This window comes from Pecten maximus, chromosome 6 (assembly GCF_902652985.1).
Source record: "Pecten maximus chromosome 6, xPecMax1.1, whole genome shotgun sequence".
Classification (NCBI taxonomy): domain Eukaryota; kingdom Metazoa; phylum Mollusca; class Bivalvia; order Pectinida; family Pectinidae; genus Pecten; species Pecten maximus.
The window spans coordinates 4,138,195-4,158,904 of record NC_047020.1 but is presented as its reverse complement, the minus strand read 5'-3'; the positions used below and the strand labels follow the sequence as shown (position 1 = coordinate 4,158,904).

Below are 20,710 nucleotides of genomic sequence, written 5' to 3'. Positions count from 1 at the left end.
CAAATCATATGTAAAATTGGATAACTCATTTCAGCGTTGGATTTTTTAAAGTATTGTTGATAGAAATTCTTTTTCTCGGATGTTGACACATTTGGTCACGGCCACGTCAAAAGTCGGTCAAGTTACGGCAATTTTTATCGGCGAATTGTTCATTCAATCATCACTTAACCACAAAAGGAATGAAATTTGTGTGCAAACATCGTTTGCAAAAATCAGGTATGATCTTTCAGAATATCATAAGTATTTTTAGTAAAAACGTCAAATAAAAAAAAATACAAAATTGAAGAAAATGGATGGCTGAGGTACACTAGAAATTTGGTAGTGATATGAGAGAAAAAAAACTCTTTCATTATGTGTGTATGTAGGATAGGGATATTCTACCCTCGGGATAACAAAATGTGGTAAAACCCTCGGCAAGCCTCGGGTTTCACCACATTTTGTGACCCCTCGGGTGGAATATCCCTATCATACATATACACATATGAAAGAGTCTTATAATCTTATACAGATATATCGACCCCAAAAGTGCTGTCGATATTTACTACTAGTATAGTTTTTATATAGTTTGATGTGCCTTACCTGTATCTTATTACATCAAACCAGAACGACTTGGTTCGTATATAGGGCATGCCCTACCCTTAAATAGTGGAATATTTCGTATATCCTTTCCACTTTTCATAAAGTTAACCAAATGTTTTCAAACACAGAAAGTTCTATGGAAACGCATGGAAAAAGACATGTTATCTGTATACGTGTTCCGACATTTATTATGTTATGCTCAAGATACGATCTGTTTCCACATCACTTCAGCGTTAAAATAAACGTTAGTCGGTCGACCGCCTTGAACTTGTGACGTCACAAATCTAAGACACTTAAACGGAGTTTTGGCGTTGGCGCTCTCACGACTTTTTGTTTTATGTAATTGTGCATTTTCAGACTTAATATGTTAAATCATACCCGTGTACACATTAAAGATGGAGACATTTTAAACCGATACTCTGGTTAGTTTTGACTGATCGAAAGATTAGTGCATTGTTTGCCACATGACGTTTTTGTGCATTAATACTACTAAAAAGGGAGTGACTTCGAACACTCGACATTTGTCGGCAAATTATCAGTGGAAAGGAAAGGAGTCCGAATTCTCGACACATGTGGGTAACTCACCAGAAAAAACAGAGAGGATCAGGATACACAACACTTGTGGACCACTTATAACATGTATGTGTTTACTTAAAGGCAGCATCTTCAGTAGCAGCAGTTTATCCTAGAAACTCGCCATGGGGATACTACTAACCGTTTCTATGTTGTTCTTACTCGTATGGGTAAGTTGAACTATTTCCTATTAACTCAGTGTTTTAAGATTATCGGAATTTCCCTCTCAGTTTTCGACTGGGTTCTTTGAAACGTGGCAGGATTTACTATATATACATATCTTTCTTGTGTAGCTTGTTATCAAAACGTTTATTAACACAATCGTCATTGCACTTTTTACTTACTTTGTGTGCAACTGATCTCTATGGAACTGAGTGGTAGGATTTGCTATAATGTAACCCTCCATTTTGTTTTCCTAAGCGTCGTAATTATATAGCACTATAGAGCACTGTAAAAATAATACGTTAATTAGTCATTGCAGTATCACGTGTAGTATGTGTTTTCTTTCTATAGCTACGTTAGCTACGGAAACTATAATATACACATTAAAAGAAGAAAATGTAGGATCCTATGTCACATGCATGGACTCGTTAACACAAAAATGACGTCTCCACGGCCAGTTTCGGAGAAAGTTTGGGTATAACTGTTGTTTTCCGTTCAATTTGTATTTCGACACATAGCCTATTGAAGATTTACATTCAAAATGATTACTCCATTGCAACAAATAGCGTACATGTACGTAATTCCTTTATTTCGCCAAAACCTGGGGGGGGGGAATAAAAACGACGATTTATCGTGAAGTTTGGATATAAATGACATGATAACACTTTCTATTTAAACCATTCTATCCTCAGATTAATGTAAATGTATAAACACGCCCATTGATATAAAAAAGAATGCATGAGTGTTGTACATTTTCAACGAAAAATAATCACCTTAAACAAAATGATAACGATCACACTCCAAAATAAATGCGATATCGTCAACTGTTTTTAACGATGGTTTTGTATTGTATTTCATATGCGATTATTTCGCTGATCTATTATTAACCTAACTCAATACGTTTTATGTTTGTTTTTTTAAAGATAAAGACAATTCAAAATATCAGTTAACTGATGACTGAACGTTTTTTTCTCCAAAGTAAAAAACTAAATCATTGTAATCAATAGAAATAGTTTTTTTTTTTTTATCTGCATTGATATTAAAAGGAGAAAAAAAATCTAAAGCATGCGTCTAGTAAATACACGTAACAACAATCTCATCGAAGATCATTTTGAAAAAAATAGATTAGACACGCCCCCAAATAAATGCATTAGGAATTTATTCAGATTCATATAAAGAAGAAACTCTAAACAGAAAACTGACCAGTACAGCGTAAATATCTCCAGGAAGAGACGAAAACATGCATAATGGGCCTGAATCGTTCTCCAGTTATCCAGTGATATTTTTAATCAGAGACAATATATGATATCTCAGAGCCTAGCAGACATTTGAAAAGGCGTCTTTTAAATAATTTAGGTTTCAAGTCACCGTCAAGCTCATTCATTTGAAGAAACTTCCTGGTCATTCACCCAAGCATGCTAGAAGCTAAACATCATGTCTCTGGACCTTTTAGTTATTCTGAAGAATTAATGGAAATATTTAAGTTAATATGAATGCCAAGTTTATTCATTTGAACAAACTTGGTAGTGTTTTTACCTAGAATACTACAGGCGTTTTAGCTAGTCTCTGAGGTTTTTGGTTATTGAAAATATCTCATTTAGATATTTTAGCCTATTTGACCCATGTGACCACCAAGGTAGGTTTAGGTTATTCTTTTGAAAAGACGTGGTAGCCCTTTATCCAAGGAACTCACAGTCCCAATATCTAGTACCTGGGCCTCTTGGCTATTAAGAAGAAGTCATTTAAAGATTTAAGTCTATTTGACCCCTTTGACCTTGATTGTAAGCCAATGCCATTACTATGAGGTTTGGTTTGTTTTTGTTTAACGTTCTATTAACAGCCAGGGTCATTTAAGGACGTGCCAGGTTTTGGCGGTGGAGGAAAGCCGGAGTACCCGGAGAAAAACCACCGGCCTACGGTCAGTACCTGGCAACTGCCCCACGTAGGTTTCGAACTCGCAACCCAGAGGTGGAGGGCTAGTGTTTAAGTGTCGGGACACCTTAACCACTCGGCCACCGCGGAGGAGGCTTGGTAGCTTTTCACCACGGTATGCCACAAACCAAAAATCAACTCACTGGGCATCTTGGCTATTGAGAAGAAGTCGTTTAAAGAGTTTAGCTTATTTGACCTCAGTGACCTTTTAGGTAAGTCAAGGTAATTCATTTCAACAAAGCTGGTAACCTTTTACCCAAGCCTGTTACAAACCTAATATCGACTTGCTGTGTCTCTCGGTTATTCAAAAGAAGTCGTTTAAAGATTTTGCCAACCTGACTCCTGTTACCTTGAACATAAATCAAGGTCATTTTCCTAACAAACTTGGTAGCCCTTGATCAAATCATGCTACACTCCCAATATCAATTCCCTGGTCAGTCTTGATTATGAAGAAGTCGTTTACAGATTTTCGCCTCTTTGAACACTTTGACAGTTAGTGTTGGTCAAGGTCATTCATTTCAACAAAATTTGTAACCCTTTATTCCTGTATGCCACAGACCCAAAATGAATTCCCTGGGTCTCTTGATTTTTCAAATGGGTTTGTTTAAAGATTTTAGCTTATTTGACATTTGTGACTTGAATGTAGGCCAATATAATTTATTTGAACAAACTTGGTCACCCTCTGTTAAAGCATGCAGCACTTAAATGACATCAAATTCTTAAACTATTCAGAACAATAATTGTAAATAGAAAAAAGTTTACATTGTAATAGAAAACATCTGTGATTCACAATTAACAACATGTCTCTTTATTGAAAATAGATGTTTATACCCGGACATACACAATATACTTCCGCAGTTTTTATCGATATCTTAATTTTCTCTGGATCGAATATATTCAAATCTTATTTCATCTGAGTATTACATAGTAACAAATGATAGTATGATAATAATAAATAGTGAGTTTAAAAGAGATATGTAATAAGATACAGGTTGTCAAGGTTATAGCAAAACATTAAATATGATACCATGGATGTGGATTTACACTCATTGCGTTCCTAGGACCCTTTATTTAGAACAACTAATCAAGGAGAGTCATACATAAAAACTGATACAAGGGCGTTATTTATTAACGAAATATAGCAAACAAAATTAAATGCTTGGCTATACTATTCTTTCCCGCCAAAATGGACACACTACGCTGTATACTGCATTCTTTACACATGTTACATGTATTTGGAGGGAAAAGTACATGTAGAACTTAAATCGGTAAAAAGTTCCTACATGTACTTACTACTGATATATTTTTTCAATATTTCGATCACTACAAACATTAACAAAGTTCCAAAATTATGAAAACAAGATAATTATCTTTCTACTAAGGATGATTTCGTAGTATTCATCTAAGACAGATAATGTACTACTCTGGACGGGATTTATTTTGAAACCTTGCATTGCTTCTGGGATGAAATGCTGAGCTCTTTCTCTCAAGAGGTGCAGATTTTGTGATACTGTTTTTATTTAACATAAAGTGAACAAGAAATCCTACAGGTCTCTGTTTTGAACGAGTGTAATCTAGTGCAGCAATAATTCGGGAACGTTAGATATACCCCAGGTGTGCGTAGCACCTAATATGTGCGCCAATGATCTAAATATATTAGCGAAATTTAAGAATGATTTTGTCGTGTTCAAATAGGCTGAACATCATTATAGGAGGCTTTGCCATTACCTTATTTAATTGAACGGAAGTCATCTCTGTCAGACAAAGTTTATCAATAATATTCTGCTGAAATGGTCGAAATCTGTTGATATTGATTTTCTGGAACGCCTTTTCGAGATCACTCGCGCCACTATTGTTGACAAGCAGACTCTATAAAGCATTCGTTACCGTCATTTTGATTGGCTGAAATATCGATAGAAATGTGCAACGAAGCCAATCAAAGACCTCTAATTGAAACAAGGATTATTCCACTAAGTTCACACACGGATCAAATGTATCCGACGGTGACATTTTGTCTTTTTCAGCTTTCCAGTGGAGCGGGAGTAGGAACAATTAAGTTTGAGTGGTATAGCAACCCTACCTACCAGACAGATGACGGTAACTGCTGTGATTCGTCCTTTCCTTGTAGACCTGAAATTTGCGATCCCTACCTCGTCATATGCATCGACACAGAACCTCCATCTGGGTAGATATATAAATATATAAATGACATTGAGGCCACACGTGCTCTACCAACGTTTAATAAAAGTAAAATAGGCCGTGTCATTCTACTTTCATTCTGATCTATCAGTGTTAGTCACTTCATTTCACTCATGTATGTTTTAATGAATAAGAATATGCCATTTTTGCCATCGGTGAAAGTGTTACCATTTACCAAAGAACTATTTATGTTTGCCACTTCTAACCCTTTGGTTTGTTTTGTTTAACGTCCTATTAACAGTCAGGGTCAACCCTAAAATAATAATTAAAAGAAAGATTGGTTTATTGTAACATATGGAGTTGTTTTTAGATCGTGTTAAAAACTTTAAACAATGCAAACTTAAATTGAAAATATTTAAGGATATCGATGGCTGATGTTGTTTATATTTGAGTATCATAATCAAAGTTTTTTTCGACTGGAGATGTTGCTTATTATAGGACAATTAAAAAGCACTTATTATACCCAAATCATACGTATCATAATCATCAAACTTGTAATACAAAGTGTAACCACGAGTATTAATCATACTCATTAAACTTATAATACATAGAGTGTAACCACGAGTATTATAGAGTGTAACCACGAGTTTTATAGAGTGTAACCACGAGTATGTGAGGGTGTAACCACGAGTATGTGTCATACTCATCAAACTTATAATATATAGAGTGTAACCACGAGTATTATAGAGTGTAACCACGAGTATGTGAGAGTGTAACCACGAGTATGTACCATACTCATCAGACTTATAATATATAGAGTGTAGCCACGAGTATGTGTCATACTCATCAGGCTTATAATATATAGAGTGTAGCCACGAGTATGTGTCATACTCATCAGGCTTATAATATATAGAGTGTAACCACGAGTATGTGAGGGTGTAACCACGAGTATGTGTCATACTCATCAGACTTATAATACATAGAGTGTAACCACGACTATTATAGAGTGTAGCCACGAGTATGTGTCATACTCATCAGACTTATAATACATAGAGTGTAACCACGAGTATGTGAGGGTGTAACCACGAGTATGTGTCATACTCATCAGACTTATAATATATAGAGTGTAACCACGAGTATGTGAGGGTGTAACCACGAGTATGTGTCATACTGATCAAACTTATAATATATAGAGTGTAGCCACGAGTATGTGTCATACTCATCAGACTTATAATATATAGAGTGTAACCACGAGTATGTGAGGGTGTAACCACGAGTATGTGTCATACTCATCAGACTTATAATACATAGAGTGTAACCACGAGTATGTGAGGGTGTAACCACGAGTATGTGTCATACTGATCAAACTTATAATATATAGAGTGTAGCCACGAATATGTGTCATACCCATCAAACTTATAATACATAGAGTGTAACCACGAGTATGTGTCATACTCATCAAACTTATAATATATAGAGTGTAGCCACGAGTATGTGTCATACTCATCAGACTTATAATACATAGAGTGTAACCACGAATATAAATACATACTCTTCACATACTAGTAATTGATTTAAAACACAATAAATATGTTACCAAGTGTCAAAGGTCAAGTAAGTTTTTAAGTTTCAATCAGTCTCGTATATGTTTAACTTGATAACAGTGTGAATTTATGCCGAAATGTCATTTATAATCAGGTCACCAAACATCAAAGTTAAATAAGTGATAGCAAGCAACGTGGTATATTTTCCAATTGCACATCTTAGAAAAACTAAAAGGAATAAAGGAAGTCAATATTCTCCCCAAGATCACAGGTAGTCAATATCAATCAATATCGTGTACTTTTTTATTTGCATATCTATTGCTATAGCTCATCCCGTTAAACTAACATCGGACACCATACTGACTTGTTAGATTCTGGCAAAAACTTTCTTATATATAGGCCTCTACCAAATATAGTTAATAATAAATATGTCACTGTCAAATAATCAGTACTTTTCGGATCTTGTGAACATATATAAGCACAGATGCGTGCCATATCATATATCATAAAAAAATTCTCATTAACGTTTCTTATATATTATCTAATAAGTGCATTTTTGATATGTAAGTCATATTTAGGTGATATTATTTACAACGCCATTTACAATTCTAAGTCAAAATAGAATTATTTTATAATGCGTACAGTGCACGTGTATACACATAACGTTATGGTTAGCTTGTGGAGTATAAATGGAACAATGAGATAATTGTGTCCCCCTGAAGCAACATTGTTCGCATATTTTAATGAAACCTATAAAAACGCTTCAACAAATATCGGAGGCATGTCAATAACAAGGTCAGTGGTTAGCTACGTACGTAAGTTAGAACAAATGATATTCAGATGTTAGGTAAAAATTACAAAATTGCCAATTAAAGGACAAATTCATAACATCACATAACGGTTTGTGATAGAAATGGAGACTATTTCATAGAGTCTTTATGGTACACAACTGACATCAGTTTGCAGTTCACAATATAACAAAATATGTAGTTATTTTGCATGATTTAGTCAAGAGTACGTTGACATATATTGTGTAATATATCTGAGTGCGTTGTATGAATTTCCTTAGGCTCTTCCTGTGACAGCGTCAGATGAACATGGACGGCTGGTGATTTCAGAGATTCAGCTCAATTATGCTGGTGACTACGTTTGTTCTGCCGTCGGGGTTTACATAACGTATAAAGAATCTGTTAGGTTGGATGTCAGAAGACGTAAGTTGAAATCTAAGAACACAATTAAATAACGACGTTTTGCCAAATTTGTCGTTTTATAGAAAATTTGTTGTACTTGGTCCTGAGCCGACAGGACATAGACGCACACATCCTTTCCGGCTCTGGAAAAAACACAAAAACAAACATTGCGCTTAGATTGTTTAACTATTTCTACTTGTTGTTGGTTCTCTTTTGACATTTCTGTTCCTTTCTGGATCAGGAAAATAATATGATGGGATTGTTATTGTTTGATATACGAATTCCTTTATTGTCTTCCAGTAGTTGGCTCTGACCCGACGCCCTCTCCTGTTGAGCCCTGCGGTGCCGGGAAATTCGAAAGTCAGAACGGAGAGTGTATTCCCTCAGAATACCTCTGTGACAGAGATCCCGACTGTGTTGACGGCTCTGACGAAGTCTCGTGTAGGATGTTAATATTACTGTCAATACACACAGTGCATCATAGTCATAAAAAAATCAAAAGTGGATTGTTTGTCCGAAATCAATTAACATTTCAGAAAGTATTATAGGTGATATCCTATTATTGTGCGTTGTTTCTATTTCAGATATTGATTTAAAAGTGATTCACATGAAAGAAAAAAAAACCTGTCTTGTTATAATAAACTCTGAATTTAAAGGTCCCGCCGCCGACTACCCGTGTGATCCGGATGAGTTCCTCTGTACCAACGGAGTTTGTGCTTGGAAGATATGGAGATGTGACGGTAATAATGATTGTGGGGATAGATCTGACGAACACAATTGTGGTACGTATGAGAATGGTTTCATTTGGTCATTGCAATATTGGATGATCACCAAGAAAACTTAGTCTCTCCGGACTAAGATGGTTTGGAGTCATTATCTTCACCTGATTTTTTTCAGTCTGTATGTCTGACTGCTGGCTTTTCCTGATTGCATCATCAAAGGTGAAAACACAAATTCCATAGAATATTGTCTATAGGTATCCTATCCTAAGAGATTCATCACTTTGAATCTAAGAATATTCAAACATGATAGAGGAAGCAATCCGTTTTGCTATTTGGGAGAAAACATGAATTAGTTGTTAATCATATTGAAGCAGATATGCAAACTTTAGAACGAAATTCTCAATGTTATTAAATTAGAATTTGTGACGAGTCCATGTCAATGTAGATCGATCTGTTGGTAACAGGAACTGCTCCCCCTGGTGCTCAATGTCGTGTGAATGAGTATGAATGTTCGACCAACAACCAGTGTGTGCTTGCCGGCTACCAGTGTGATGGAGAGTTCGACTGTCAGGACAGTTCTGACGAGATCGGCTGCTGTAAGTCTCAGATCATACACCATTTAAACATGCAAACATCATGTGGCATACCAAATAGTCATACACGAAAGTATTGCACGTAAAGGTCACACGACCAACAAAAAAGATCACATTAATACTATTTGGTACACATTATCAGAGAAATTGGAGGTTTCTTAAATGAGTTAAACTCTATAACCTCTGTATGACGCATTCTAACTATATATGATGCAATAAACCTATGTATGACCTATCACACCTATTATGACTCATTATACCTCTGTATGCCGTATAATGACTCTGCATGACGAATAATACATAGGTATAAGTTTTACGAATCCGTCCTGATTCTTCCGACTGCACTTTACAACCAGATGAATATCGTCTTTAAAATAATTACATATTGTTACCTACTCGAGACATATTGCCACACATTGAGCAAATTAAAAATAAATGACAGCTTAAAATGATGATGTTTAGAATATACAAAATGATATACATAACTTAGTTATATCTTCTTTCCGACTGATTTACCATCAAAATGGTTGTTACAACCATGTACAAATCTACTTTATCCCAAATTTCATATATAAGCTCCACATTCGCACTACATCAAATATCTGTTTCCATAGAAATGATTCCTCTCCTGTTCACAACTTATTCCGAAAGAAGATCTTGACTGTTGAATTTCCGTTTTATTCTCATGAAAGCCTTATGATGATATGGTTACTGCGTTCGGAGAACGAGTGTCAAAACAAGTAAACTGTTCCATGTTCTATGTCTATATGTGATCGTATGTAATTTACCTGTGTCTTGATAAAGGGGCAGATTGCCTCAAAAATTCGACAATTTACTTGTCTGTACTGTCGTTATTACTACTTGACATATATATATATATATTAATTTAATGTGTAATATGTCACAGAAAATAAGTATTGATGGGTTAAAGTCCATTCACCTTCTTCCATGCTGCTTTTCTACAAAACATATTTACAATCATTCAATACTCCAATATTAATAATTACTTTCTGGCATTAATAATATCTGTCTCAACACATGGAGCTTGTTCGTTTCATGCATTTATAAAAAAAATATACTTCTATTGATTATATGGTTTTACAATATTACAATTGGTAAACAAGAATGTTTGTTTCAATAAACGAAAATATCGACACCTAATTGATTGTCATAGTGATTAATCACTAAATCAGATATGATGAATTATACACGGCATATTGTGGTAAAAAAGGTCCGTTGGTAGAATAACATATTGTGGTAGAAATGGTCTGAGGATGGAATATGTCTGTGGTATTATATATGATTGATGAAGGCCAAAGACAACTTTTTGTATATTTTTTGCGTTTTAGAGGATCAAGAAAATTCTTGATTATAATTAACTTTACTTATTGTATATAAACAGCTGAACCTGCAATTGTCATTCCCCCTGTGACTCGTATTGGTGTGGACATCGGAGGCCGTTTTACCATTATTTGTGAAGCCGTAGGTACCCCTACTCCCCTAATTGTCTGGTATCTGAACGCGGAAAACATCCCAGTGGGCGATCGTGTATACGTTCAAAGTGCCGACGGCCGGGGAAATCTGACCATCACGGACGTTCGCATTACCGACTCGGGAACCTATACCTGCGAGGCTATCAACAAGAAGGGAATAGTATTTGCTTCGCCAGATGCTATCGTCAGTGTCCGATGTAAGTCACATATATGTGATTAATCACTTCTTAGTCTAATTGAAATGTGTGTTCTTACATAAGTTTAAAAAGCAACACGAAACCATATTGAGTAATAGAACAGCATATTGACTTTTATAACAAGAAAGTAATTGATGCATTGAAATTGAAAGTAGAACACCGGTAGCTGTATTGAAGTTAAGAGGAATCTACGCAAATATGGGCCGCGATGGCCGAGAGGTTTATATGTCCAAAAATGTTATCACTCGACTTCCAACTCTGGACCGCAAGATCGAAACGAACGTGGAAGTGTGGCCTGGTACTGACCGTAGGCCGGCGGTTTTCCTACGGTTACTAGGCTTTCCTCCATCTCCAAAACTTGACACGTCCTTGCATGGCCCTGGCTGTTTATGGGACGTTAAAAAAAATAAACCAAACTCCGCCAGTAAATCATCACTGTTTTCTGTTTCGTAATGTCATATATACAAACATTTGGGGTGTGGTCACATGGGTTTTCATTAACAGATAATTGACAAAGTAACACATAGACATTCTGCCATAATCCTTCCTCCTAAATCAAGATACAGAGATTAAACGTGTTTTTTTAATAATTTTCCAGGACTGTGATGTCGAGTTCAAATGGAGTAGTGAGGGATTTATCTCGGCGCAGTATATCATGTTGAAAAGGCACAGAAGTCGAAAAAAGACTATGAGGATATTGCTGCGTCTGTTGAAAGATTTGTCCATGGGGTTCATTATCATCAAGTGTTTTTTACATCAATCATGTTTTCCCCGTAAATTCAGTTTCAAGCTTCATTATCTTCTAAAGTGTTACGGATTATGATATATCTGGGGGAAATGACGGTTTACTAATTAGAAGTTCCACAAATGTACTATACACCTCGCTAAGATCTAGCGATTAAAATTGAAATCACTGTAATTCATTAGAATAGTTTTACCATGTTATATAAAGACATGTGTATCAATGGACTTACAGCCACCAGTTTTTGCCTATTCATGAGTCTGTGTTCATCTTATGGGTTTTAATGATAGTATGTAATGTATGTATTGGTAATTTGCTCTGTAGTGAGTTAGGCCTTTTATGTAAAAATAAGTACATGTACGTTCTTTTGTATGCTATACTTATCATGCATGCTTTGATTATAAATAAATGGCTTTGACATTTCAACAGGTGCTCTTGCTATTTGTTTTAGTATGTAAATAACCTTTTTACTCACCACAGTATATTTCTTAATAAAAAAAACCTGTTTAATTTGGTTATTGTTGTATACTTATGTTTAGCAAAAAAATTATCTGGAAGCAGATGCTTTCTGTTTTAATACAACCGACTTTTGAATAGAATTTCTTGGGTCGTGTATCTATATAGTGTAAGTATAGTAGTATCTGAGCGAAAATATCAAATGCTTCATTATGTTTTGTACAAAATGTAATTAAGCCCACAAAACTATTCTGTGGAGTCACACATATAGTTAGAAAGATGAAAATTGGTTAAACCCTTAATCCCCTTTATTCCCAACTACGCATGTCTACACATTTTAACATCGGTGTTATTTAAATAGTTACAATTCCTTTATTTGTAAAGCTACAGAAATTCACAGAAAATATCAAACCTCTTTAATTAAACAATATTTCATTTAACCAACTATTCTTTGTTTTATTTTTATTTTTATAAGTTGAGAAAAAACTTACTTTTCGGGCATTTTGGATGTGTTGTTAGAAACATATTTCAGTCGGCTAAATCGTCAAATGAAACTCCAAACACTTCGTACAAAATAGTTAGAACCAATAGTTCTTTTTCAAAATAAAGGTACTAAAATGCTAGGTATATTCCACAAAATTAATTTGTTTGCGTTTACAACAAAAGATCATTTAATTGAATTGTCATATTTGGTATGACATATCATAAACGAGTATAAAAAAAAGTGTAAACAAAATAGTATTATACATTGTAGGTTATCCCATTTATATGCTTTGATTTACAATTCTACCAAATAAATCTCCTTACTTCAGGCACATTTAACCTACTGTTGTCTTCTTTTCTACCAGCTTTCATCTTATTTGCTGCTTGCACATATTCATGTTTTATCCATCAATACTAACATTAGGCGTCACATTTTTTCATTATCTTATGTTAATCTGGGCCGTATGTTTGAGCGAATAAATGCAGTCAAAATCGTATGAATTGATTATTTGGTAATCGACATGAAAATACTTTGCCCTCCGCTGTTAACAAAATAAACGCAGTGAGAAAATGTTGCGTTAATGTTATGCATGTTTGCGCTATGTTGACCATCGTCACGGCAAGGCTTTGTGCATTGTGTCAGATTGCTTGCAAATCAATCACAGATATATTTGAATATAAATATAACAAGATTGGTAAAGTTAAATGCTAGCTGAATTGTATTTATTATCTCTACAACTACGAGTCGAATGAGAGATAGATACCCATTGCGCCGTAATTGGTAATAAATACAATCTGTTTAATTGGGGAAAAGACGTAGCTGTTGAATTCACAAAGACATATATGTGCAAACAAACGGACAAGCGGACGCCATGGTGACGACAATACCGCCGGATTTTTGGTCGATAAATAAAAAGGGCAAATGTTTCAATTGCTAGTGTTACAATAATTCTATGTTTAGCTTTTCTTTTCAACCGTTATTCGCATTTTAATATTTTGCAACATATGTGATAAATAAAGCCGAATAGGACCAATGAAAAAAATAAACTTAGTTGGTATCATTAAAAAATAAATAAAAAATCTCATATATACGAGTTTCTTTCTCGTAATAACGAGTTTATTTCTCGTATACGAGTTTATTTCTCGTATATACGAGTTTCCTTCTCGTAATAACGAGTTTATTTCTCGTATATACGAGATTATTTCTCGTATATACGAGTTTCTTTCTCGTATATACGAGATTATTTCTCGTATATACGAGTTTATTTCTCGTAATAACGAGTTTATTTCTCGTATATACGAGAATATTTCTCGTAATAACGAGATTATTTCTCGTATATACGAGTTTCTTTCTCGTAATAACGCGTTTATTTCTCGTATTACATGTAACAGTGTGCTCCATCATGAAACCGGACGTAATTTAGTACAACTCTACGGAATGACAGTTGTTACAAGGTACTAACATTATGTAGCTACACGTTTTAAGTCTTATATTTAATAAATACATCTAGTGACGCTGTCTTCGACAGTGTGACCAGTAGCAACACAGACATGTCTGAAAGGCCGTTCATGTCAAAAACGAGTGTCATTTAACGCGTTAAACATAACATTTAAAATTTAACGAGTCCTTTAAATACGTAGTAGATATATGAAACAAGGTATTCGATTGTTTCTGTTATGTTAGTCATTTTAACGCGTTAAAACAAAAGCTACGACTTTAAACGCGTTAAACGAACAAAATTAAACGCGTTAAAATTCCAAGAAAACATCGTGTTAAGATTTACCGCGTTAAATGTGTTTAATACATTAAATGCTAACGCGTTAAATGTATCTCGTTTTTGACATGAACGGCCTTTTTTAGAATACGATCTGGAAATGAGATTTGAGGTTGATGACTTTGGCGAATATTGTCGACAAGAAGTCGGAATCCAACAATATAAGTTTAAGCTTTTAAGAAAATTTAATTTTAGCGAAATGGACTCTGAACATGACCGCTTGGATAACACAGACTGATGTAGGCCTACAGATGGATGTTATACACGATCCAATAATCAGTCAATCACCAATACACAAAATATAAATGTATTTACCATTCCTTACTCTTTACTATAAAAAGGAACACCGCATCAACATTAGTATTTTTTGTAAAAAATATGTCATTTTATTCGCAAATTAATATTCAAATAAACATATCAACAAAACAACAGTTCTGGATACTCTAGTTGGTGTGACAAGACGATACACACGTACAGTAAAGTTATGCATTGTATTCTATACAAAACCCCGCGCATGAAGGACACTACTTTCAAAAAGTAAAAAAAGTAATGTATTATATAGATTCATAGTGTGATCTACAATAGACTTAATCTCTTCCGTATGAAAACCAGTGTTGGAACCTACAACGTTCTTCTATAAATACAGATCAATTTTAGACAATTCTTCAAGTGGATTTCCAACGTACATATTGTATCCATTGCTGTTTTGGCTAGTAAGAATTCAAATTCTTCGGCATTTATTTCACATCATGTATGAATTGCATTTTAAACTTCTATTACTAGAAGTATTATAAGCGAAATAAATATTTGTGTGCAACAAACCTCATAATAAAGGATATAATATCAATGTAAGTCGTTACATATGTTGTAACGGCCCGTTATAATAGAACATGATTCTAACGTTATACATGCTATATACGACCCGTTATAAGATGATACTCGTCGTATTTGGCCGTTATAATAGAACATGATTCTAACGTTATACATGCTATATACGACCCGTTATAAGATGATACTCGTCGTATTTGGCCGTTATAATAGAACATGATTCTAACGTTATACATGCTATATACGACCCGTTATAAGATGATACTCGTCGTATTTGGCCGTTATAATAAAACATGATTCTAACGTTATACATGCTATATACGACCCGTTATAAGATGATACTCGTCGTATTTGGCCGTTATAATAGAACATGATTCTAACGTTATACATGCTATATACGACCCGTTATAAGATGATACTCGTCGTATTTGGCCGTTATAATAAAACATGATTCTAACGTTATACATGCTATATACGACCCGTTATAAGATGATACTCGTCGTATTTGGCCGTTATAATAAAACATGATTCTAACGTTATACATGCTATATACGACCCGTTATAAGATGATACTCGTCGTATTTGGCCGTTATAATAAAACATGATTCTAACGTTATACATGCTATATACGACCCGTTATAAGATGATACTCGTCGTATTTGGCCGTTATAATAAAACATGATTCTAACGTTATACATGCTATATACGACCCGTTATAAGATGATACTCGTCGTATTTGGCCGTTATAATAAAACATGATTCTAACGTTATACATGCTATATACGACCCGTTATAAGATGATACTCGTCGTATTTGGCCGTTATAATAAAACATGATTCTAACGTTATACATGCTATATACGACCCGTTATAAGATGATACTCGTCGTATTTGGCCGTTATAATAAAACATGATTCTAACGTTATACATGCTATATACGACCCGTTATAAGATGATACTCGTCGTATTTGGCCGTTATAATAAAACATTATTCTAACGTTATGCATGCTATATACGACCCGTTATAAGATGATACTCGTCGTATTTGGCCGTTATAATAAAACATGATTCTAACGTTATACATGCTATATACGACCCGTTATAAGATGATACTCGTCGTATTTGGCCGTTATAATAAAACATGATTCTAACGTTATACATGCTATATACGACCCGTTATAAGATGATACTCGTCGTATTTGGCCGTTATAATAAAACATGATTCTAACGTTATACATGCTATATACGACCCGTTATAAGATGATACTCGTCGTATTTGGCCGTTATAATAAAACATGATTCTAACGTTATACATGCTATATACGACCCGTTATAAGATGATACTCGTCGTATTTGGCCGTTATAATAAAACATGATTCTAACGTTATACATGCTATATACGACCCGTTATAAGATGATACTCGTCGTATTTGGCCGTTATAATAAAACATGATTCTAACGTTATACATGCTATATACGACCCGTTATAAGATGATACTCGTCGTATTTGGCCGTTATAATAAAACATGATTCTAACGTTATACATGCTATATACGACCCGTTATAAGATGATACTCGTCGTATTTGGCCGTTATAATAAAACATGATTCTAACGTTATACATGCTATATACGACCCGTTATAAGATGATACTCGTCGTATTTGGCCGTTATAATAAAACATGATTCTAACGTTATACATGCTATATACGACCCGTTATAAGATGATACTCGTCGTATTTGGCCGTTATAATAAAACATGATTCTAACGTTATACATGCTATATACGACCCGTTATAAGATGATACTCGTCGTATTTGGCCGTTATAATAAAACATGATTCTAACGTTATACATGCTATATACGACCCGTTATAAGATGATACTCGTCGTATTTGGCCGTTATAATAAAACATGATTCTAACGTTATACATGCTATATACGACCCGTTATAAGATGATACTCGTCGTATTTGGCCGTTATAATAAAACATGATTCTAACGTTATACATGCTATATACGACCCGTTATAAGATGATACTCGTCGTATTTGGCCGTTATAATAGAAAATAAGTAAGATGTTACATGCTGTATACTGCCAGTTTTAGAAGAAAATTATGTCCCTGGTTTCGGTAGCACTTGTTATTAACTTATTCACAAATATTACTCAAAACGTTTATCCAGCACTTTGGTCTAATTTGTATAAATTGAAGGCACGTTTTCACGTTTGTTTCTATATATTTTCTTTCTGGCGCGGCTCTGATTCCTTTAAACCTGTGACGTCACTGGTCATAGGTTACCGAAACGAGGTCAACGACTTTGGGCTTCAGGTGTGTTTTCGAGAAAAATCGCAATAACTCTAAAACTAAAGTCGTCATCAAAGTCGCACTTTCAGCATTTTTAGTTTCATCCTAAATTATAAGCTAAATATAGCAAATCGTTCCGGGTACACTAGCTTATTATGACGAACAACCTACTTAAAAGTTGTCTTCGCAACATTTATATATCACACCAGAGACCACACTAGCGACTTAAATGAAGCTTCTATATCATGATATCGTTTTCATCATATCAGTTAAGCTGTTATGTAAATTAATTTATGTAAATTTGGTGATAACCGAATTTCCATTCCGCGATAACGAGAAAAAAGAACTCGCAAGTTAGATAGTTCAAACCAGAAAGAATCCCGTATGTACGAGAAATAAACTCGTATATACGAGAAATAATCTCGTATATACGAGAAAGAAACTCGTATATACGAGAAATAATCTCGTATATACGAGAAATAAACTCGTATATACGAGAAATAAACTCGTAGATACGAGAAATAATCTCGTAAATACGAGAAATAATCTCGTATATACGAGAAATAAACTCGTATATACATGTACGAGAAATAATCTCGTATATACGAGAAATATGTATATACGAGATTTTTTATTTATTTTTTAATGATACCAACTAAGTTTATTTTTTTCATTGGTCCTATTCGGCTTCCGTACATACATGTGGGCTTCACATAATTTCAAGAAACATGTACCCTGTCCGCATGTTTTACCAAAATAAACAAACAGCTTAGCAAATCACTCGTCAATAGAAATGCCTGTGGTTCGCCATGATACATTCTAACATTTGATGACGTTACTTCTGTTGAAGAGAACCATAGTTGTGATTTATAAGCATGGTATATTATGGGGGAAAACATATGCTATTAAGCTTCCCTTAACTAAAACAGCAATTAAGATAAAAAAAAAAACATACTGGTAGTAACAGATCGGGTTTCCACACGGGGAGTTATGCCCCTTGGTATGTGTGTGTGACGAATAAGGTATGCAAAGTTGGATTTTTGTAGTATCAGTATTATTGTTTATGATAAAAGATATTTTAACGTATGTGATGCTATATTAATGTTTATATTTAAATGCCTTCGTTTACCATTCTGTATTATCTGTAAGGTAATTTCACGGTAACTAACACGTTCTATTTCAGGCAAATAGAACGTGTTCGTTACGGTGAAATTACATTACAGAAAATAAAACCGGACGTGACGTTAACTTTGCATTGCAATATTTTGACTATATGAACAAATGCGAAAATAAAATAGTCTGATGGGGAAAAATATTATTCCCTACCTTGAGGACTTGACGAAGAAATCCCCAAAACCGAGATATATCATGTTTGATCCCTAACCCTCGACAGAACATCGGGTTATACGATCAACATGGTCCTACCTAGAGTTGTAGATTTTTTTTGTCACACCCTCTGGGAAGGGGACTATTCTGTTCGCTGTTTGCCATGAGATGCATATATTATATCAACTGTTGCCGTATTGTCAGTAAATGATATAAAAAAAAACACATTAATGTATCTTTGTATATAGATTCAGGTTAGTGTTACGTGTTACAACGAACATTTTTATTGATGTTAAACAGTTTACAATCGGAGGTTGAATATATTATATATTTCCCATGAACGGTTAGATAGATTGGGTTAAAAACAAACAAAAAATCAGATAGAATTTTGTCCCGGACAATAACAGTATAAAACATTCCTCAATAATTAGACATAAAACCTTTTTAAATCTTTATATGTTAAGCGATTATAACTGTATTAACGGTAATTTATTCTTATAGCTATGGAATGGATTCAATATATAGCGAGCCTATACAGTAAAGATGTAATATTAATGTTTATTGGATTTTTGCCAGTGAAATATAGAGATTTATGAAACTTATAAAACTTATATTTTCACTGCAGCGATGAGCAGTGAAAATATAAGATTTTGCCGTGAAAATATAAGTTTTGCAGTGAAAATATAAGTTTTCCGTTTTTGACCAATCAAAGTGGACCTTTGTTTTCACCTCGTTGAAACTTGCCGATTTTTCCAATCGAAGCGGAGATAGATCAATTGGTTATTTTGCTGTATTTCTGAAATATCCTGACTAGTTTTGACTAGATACTCACTTGACGTTAGCTATTCATGCACAGATTCTCCGATAACAGCAGAAAACGCTTAAATTGCGCTGGTCAGTCCTTTCAAAATGGCGCCGTCAAGTTGACGTACAGTAACGTCACAAAGAGATGACGTCATTACTGATTCCCGCATTTTTTTACTATTAATTTTTCAATGTTTTAAAATTTGTTTTTAAGTTTATGAAATGCAGTAAAAAGAAAATTGAATGGTTTCCCGTTAAATATAACATATATTTCACTCGTATGACAGAATATTTCGATATTTTTCACTCGTGCTTCGCACTCGTGGAAATATCGATATTCTATCATACTCGTGAAATATATATTATATTAAACGGGAAACCATTCAATATCCATTCAAAGTCCCGGACGTCACCGGTACACTTTATTTGCATACGAGAAATTATTCTTGGCCACGTTTCCCTTTGATTCAAGCCGATATTATTGTGGTAGAAACAGGTCACACGACTCGAAATTGTTGGATATGGAATTTATTTCACACTCGTAAGTTATTTTTTAAAAGTTGCAAAAAACACTCGCTAAAGCTCGTGTCTTTTGTAAATTTTAAAAAATAACTTACTCGTGTGAAATAAATTCCATATCCAACAACCACTCGTTGTGTAACCTCTATTTCTACCACAATACCCCGTGTTATTCAACTCTCAGACCATCAGTTAATCACTACAGCTGTTGATTAACAATCTGTTTATACCACACGTGGTATAAACTCTGTACGCATTTCGATTGGCTAACACGGTGAACTTTGACCCAAGCTGCAATTGTTATTGACGTCATCAATACTCTAATGACGTCACATCACCGGGTCCCGGACAT

General features: G+C 34.5%; 1 protein-coding gene across 1 annotated transcript; it reads left to right on the top strand.

The window, feature by feature from the left end:
- Nucleotides 1-1,198: 1,198 nt before the first annotated feature.
- Nucleotides 1,199-12,207, top strand: LOC117328771 (basement membrane proteoglycan-like). Its single transcript, XM_033886308.1, has 8 exons — nt 1,199-1,322; nt 5,271-5,431; nt 7,999-8,140; nt 8,420-8,560; nt 8,776-8,901; nt 9,306-9,437; nt 10,837-11,124; nt 11,723-12,207. Coding segments are annotated over exons 2-8 (858 nt in total). The 5' UTR covers nt 1,199-1,322; nt 5,271-5,404; the 3' UTR covers nt 11,725-12,207.
- Nucleotides 12,208-20,710: the final 8,503 nt, after the last annotated feature.

Excerpts from the sequence above, each read along its gene's own strand:
- LOC117328771 (XM_033886308.1), top strand. The coding sequence starts at position 5,405 with ATGCATCGACACAGAACCTCCATCTGG. Across the intron at positions 5,432-7,998 it reads GACACAGAACCTCCATCTGG|GCTCTTCCTGTGACAGCGTC; the intron begins GTAGATATATAA and ends GAATTTCCTTAG. Across the intron at positions 8,902-9,305 it reads ATCTGACGAACACAATTGTG|GAACTGCTCCCCCTGGTGCT; the intron begins GTACGTATGAGA and ends TGTTGGTAACAG.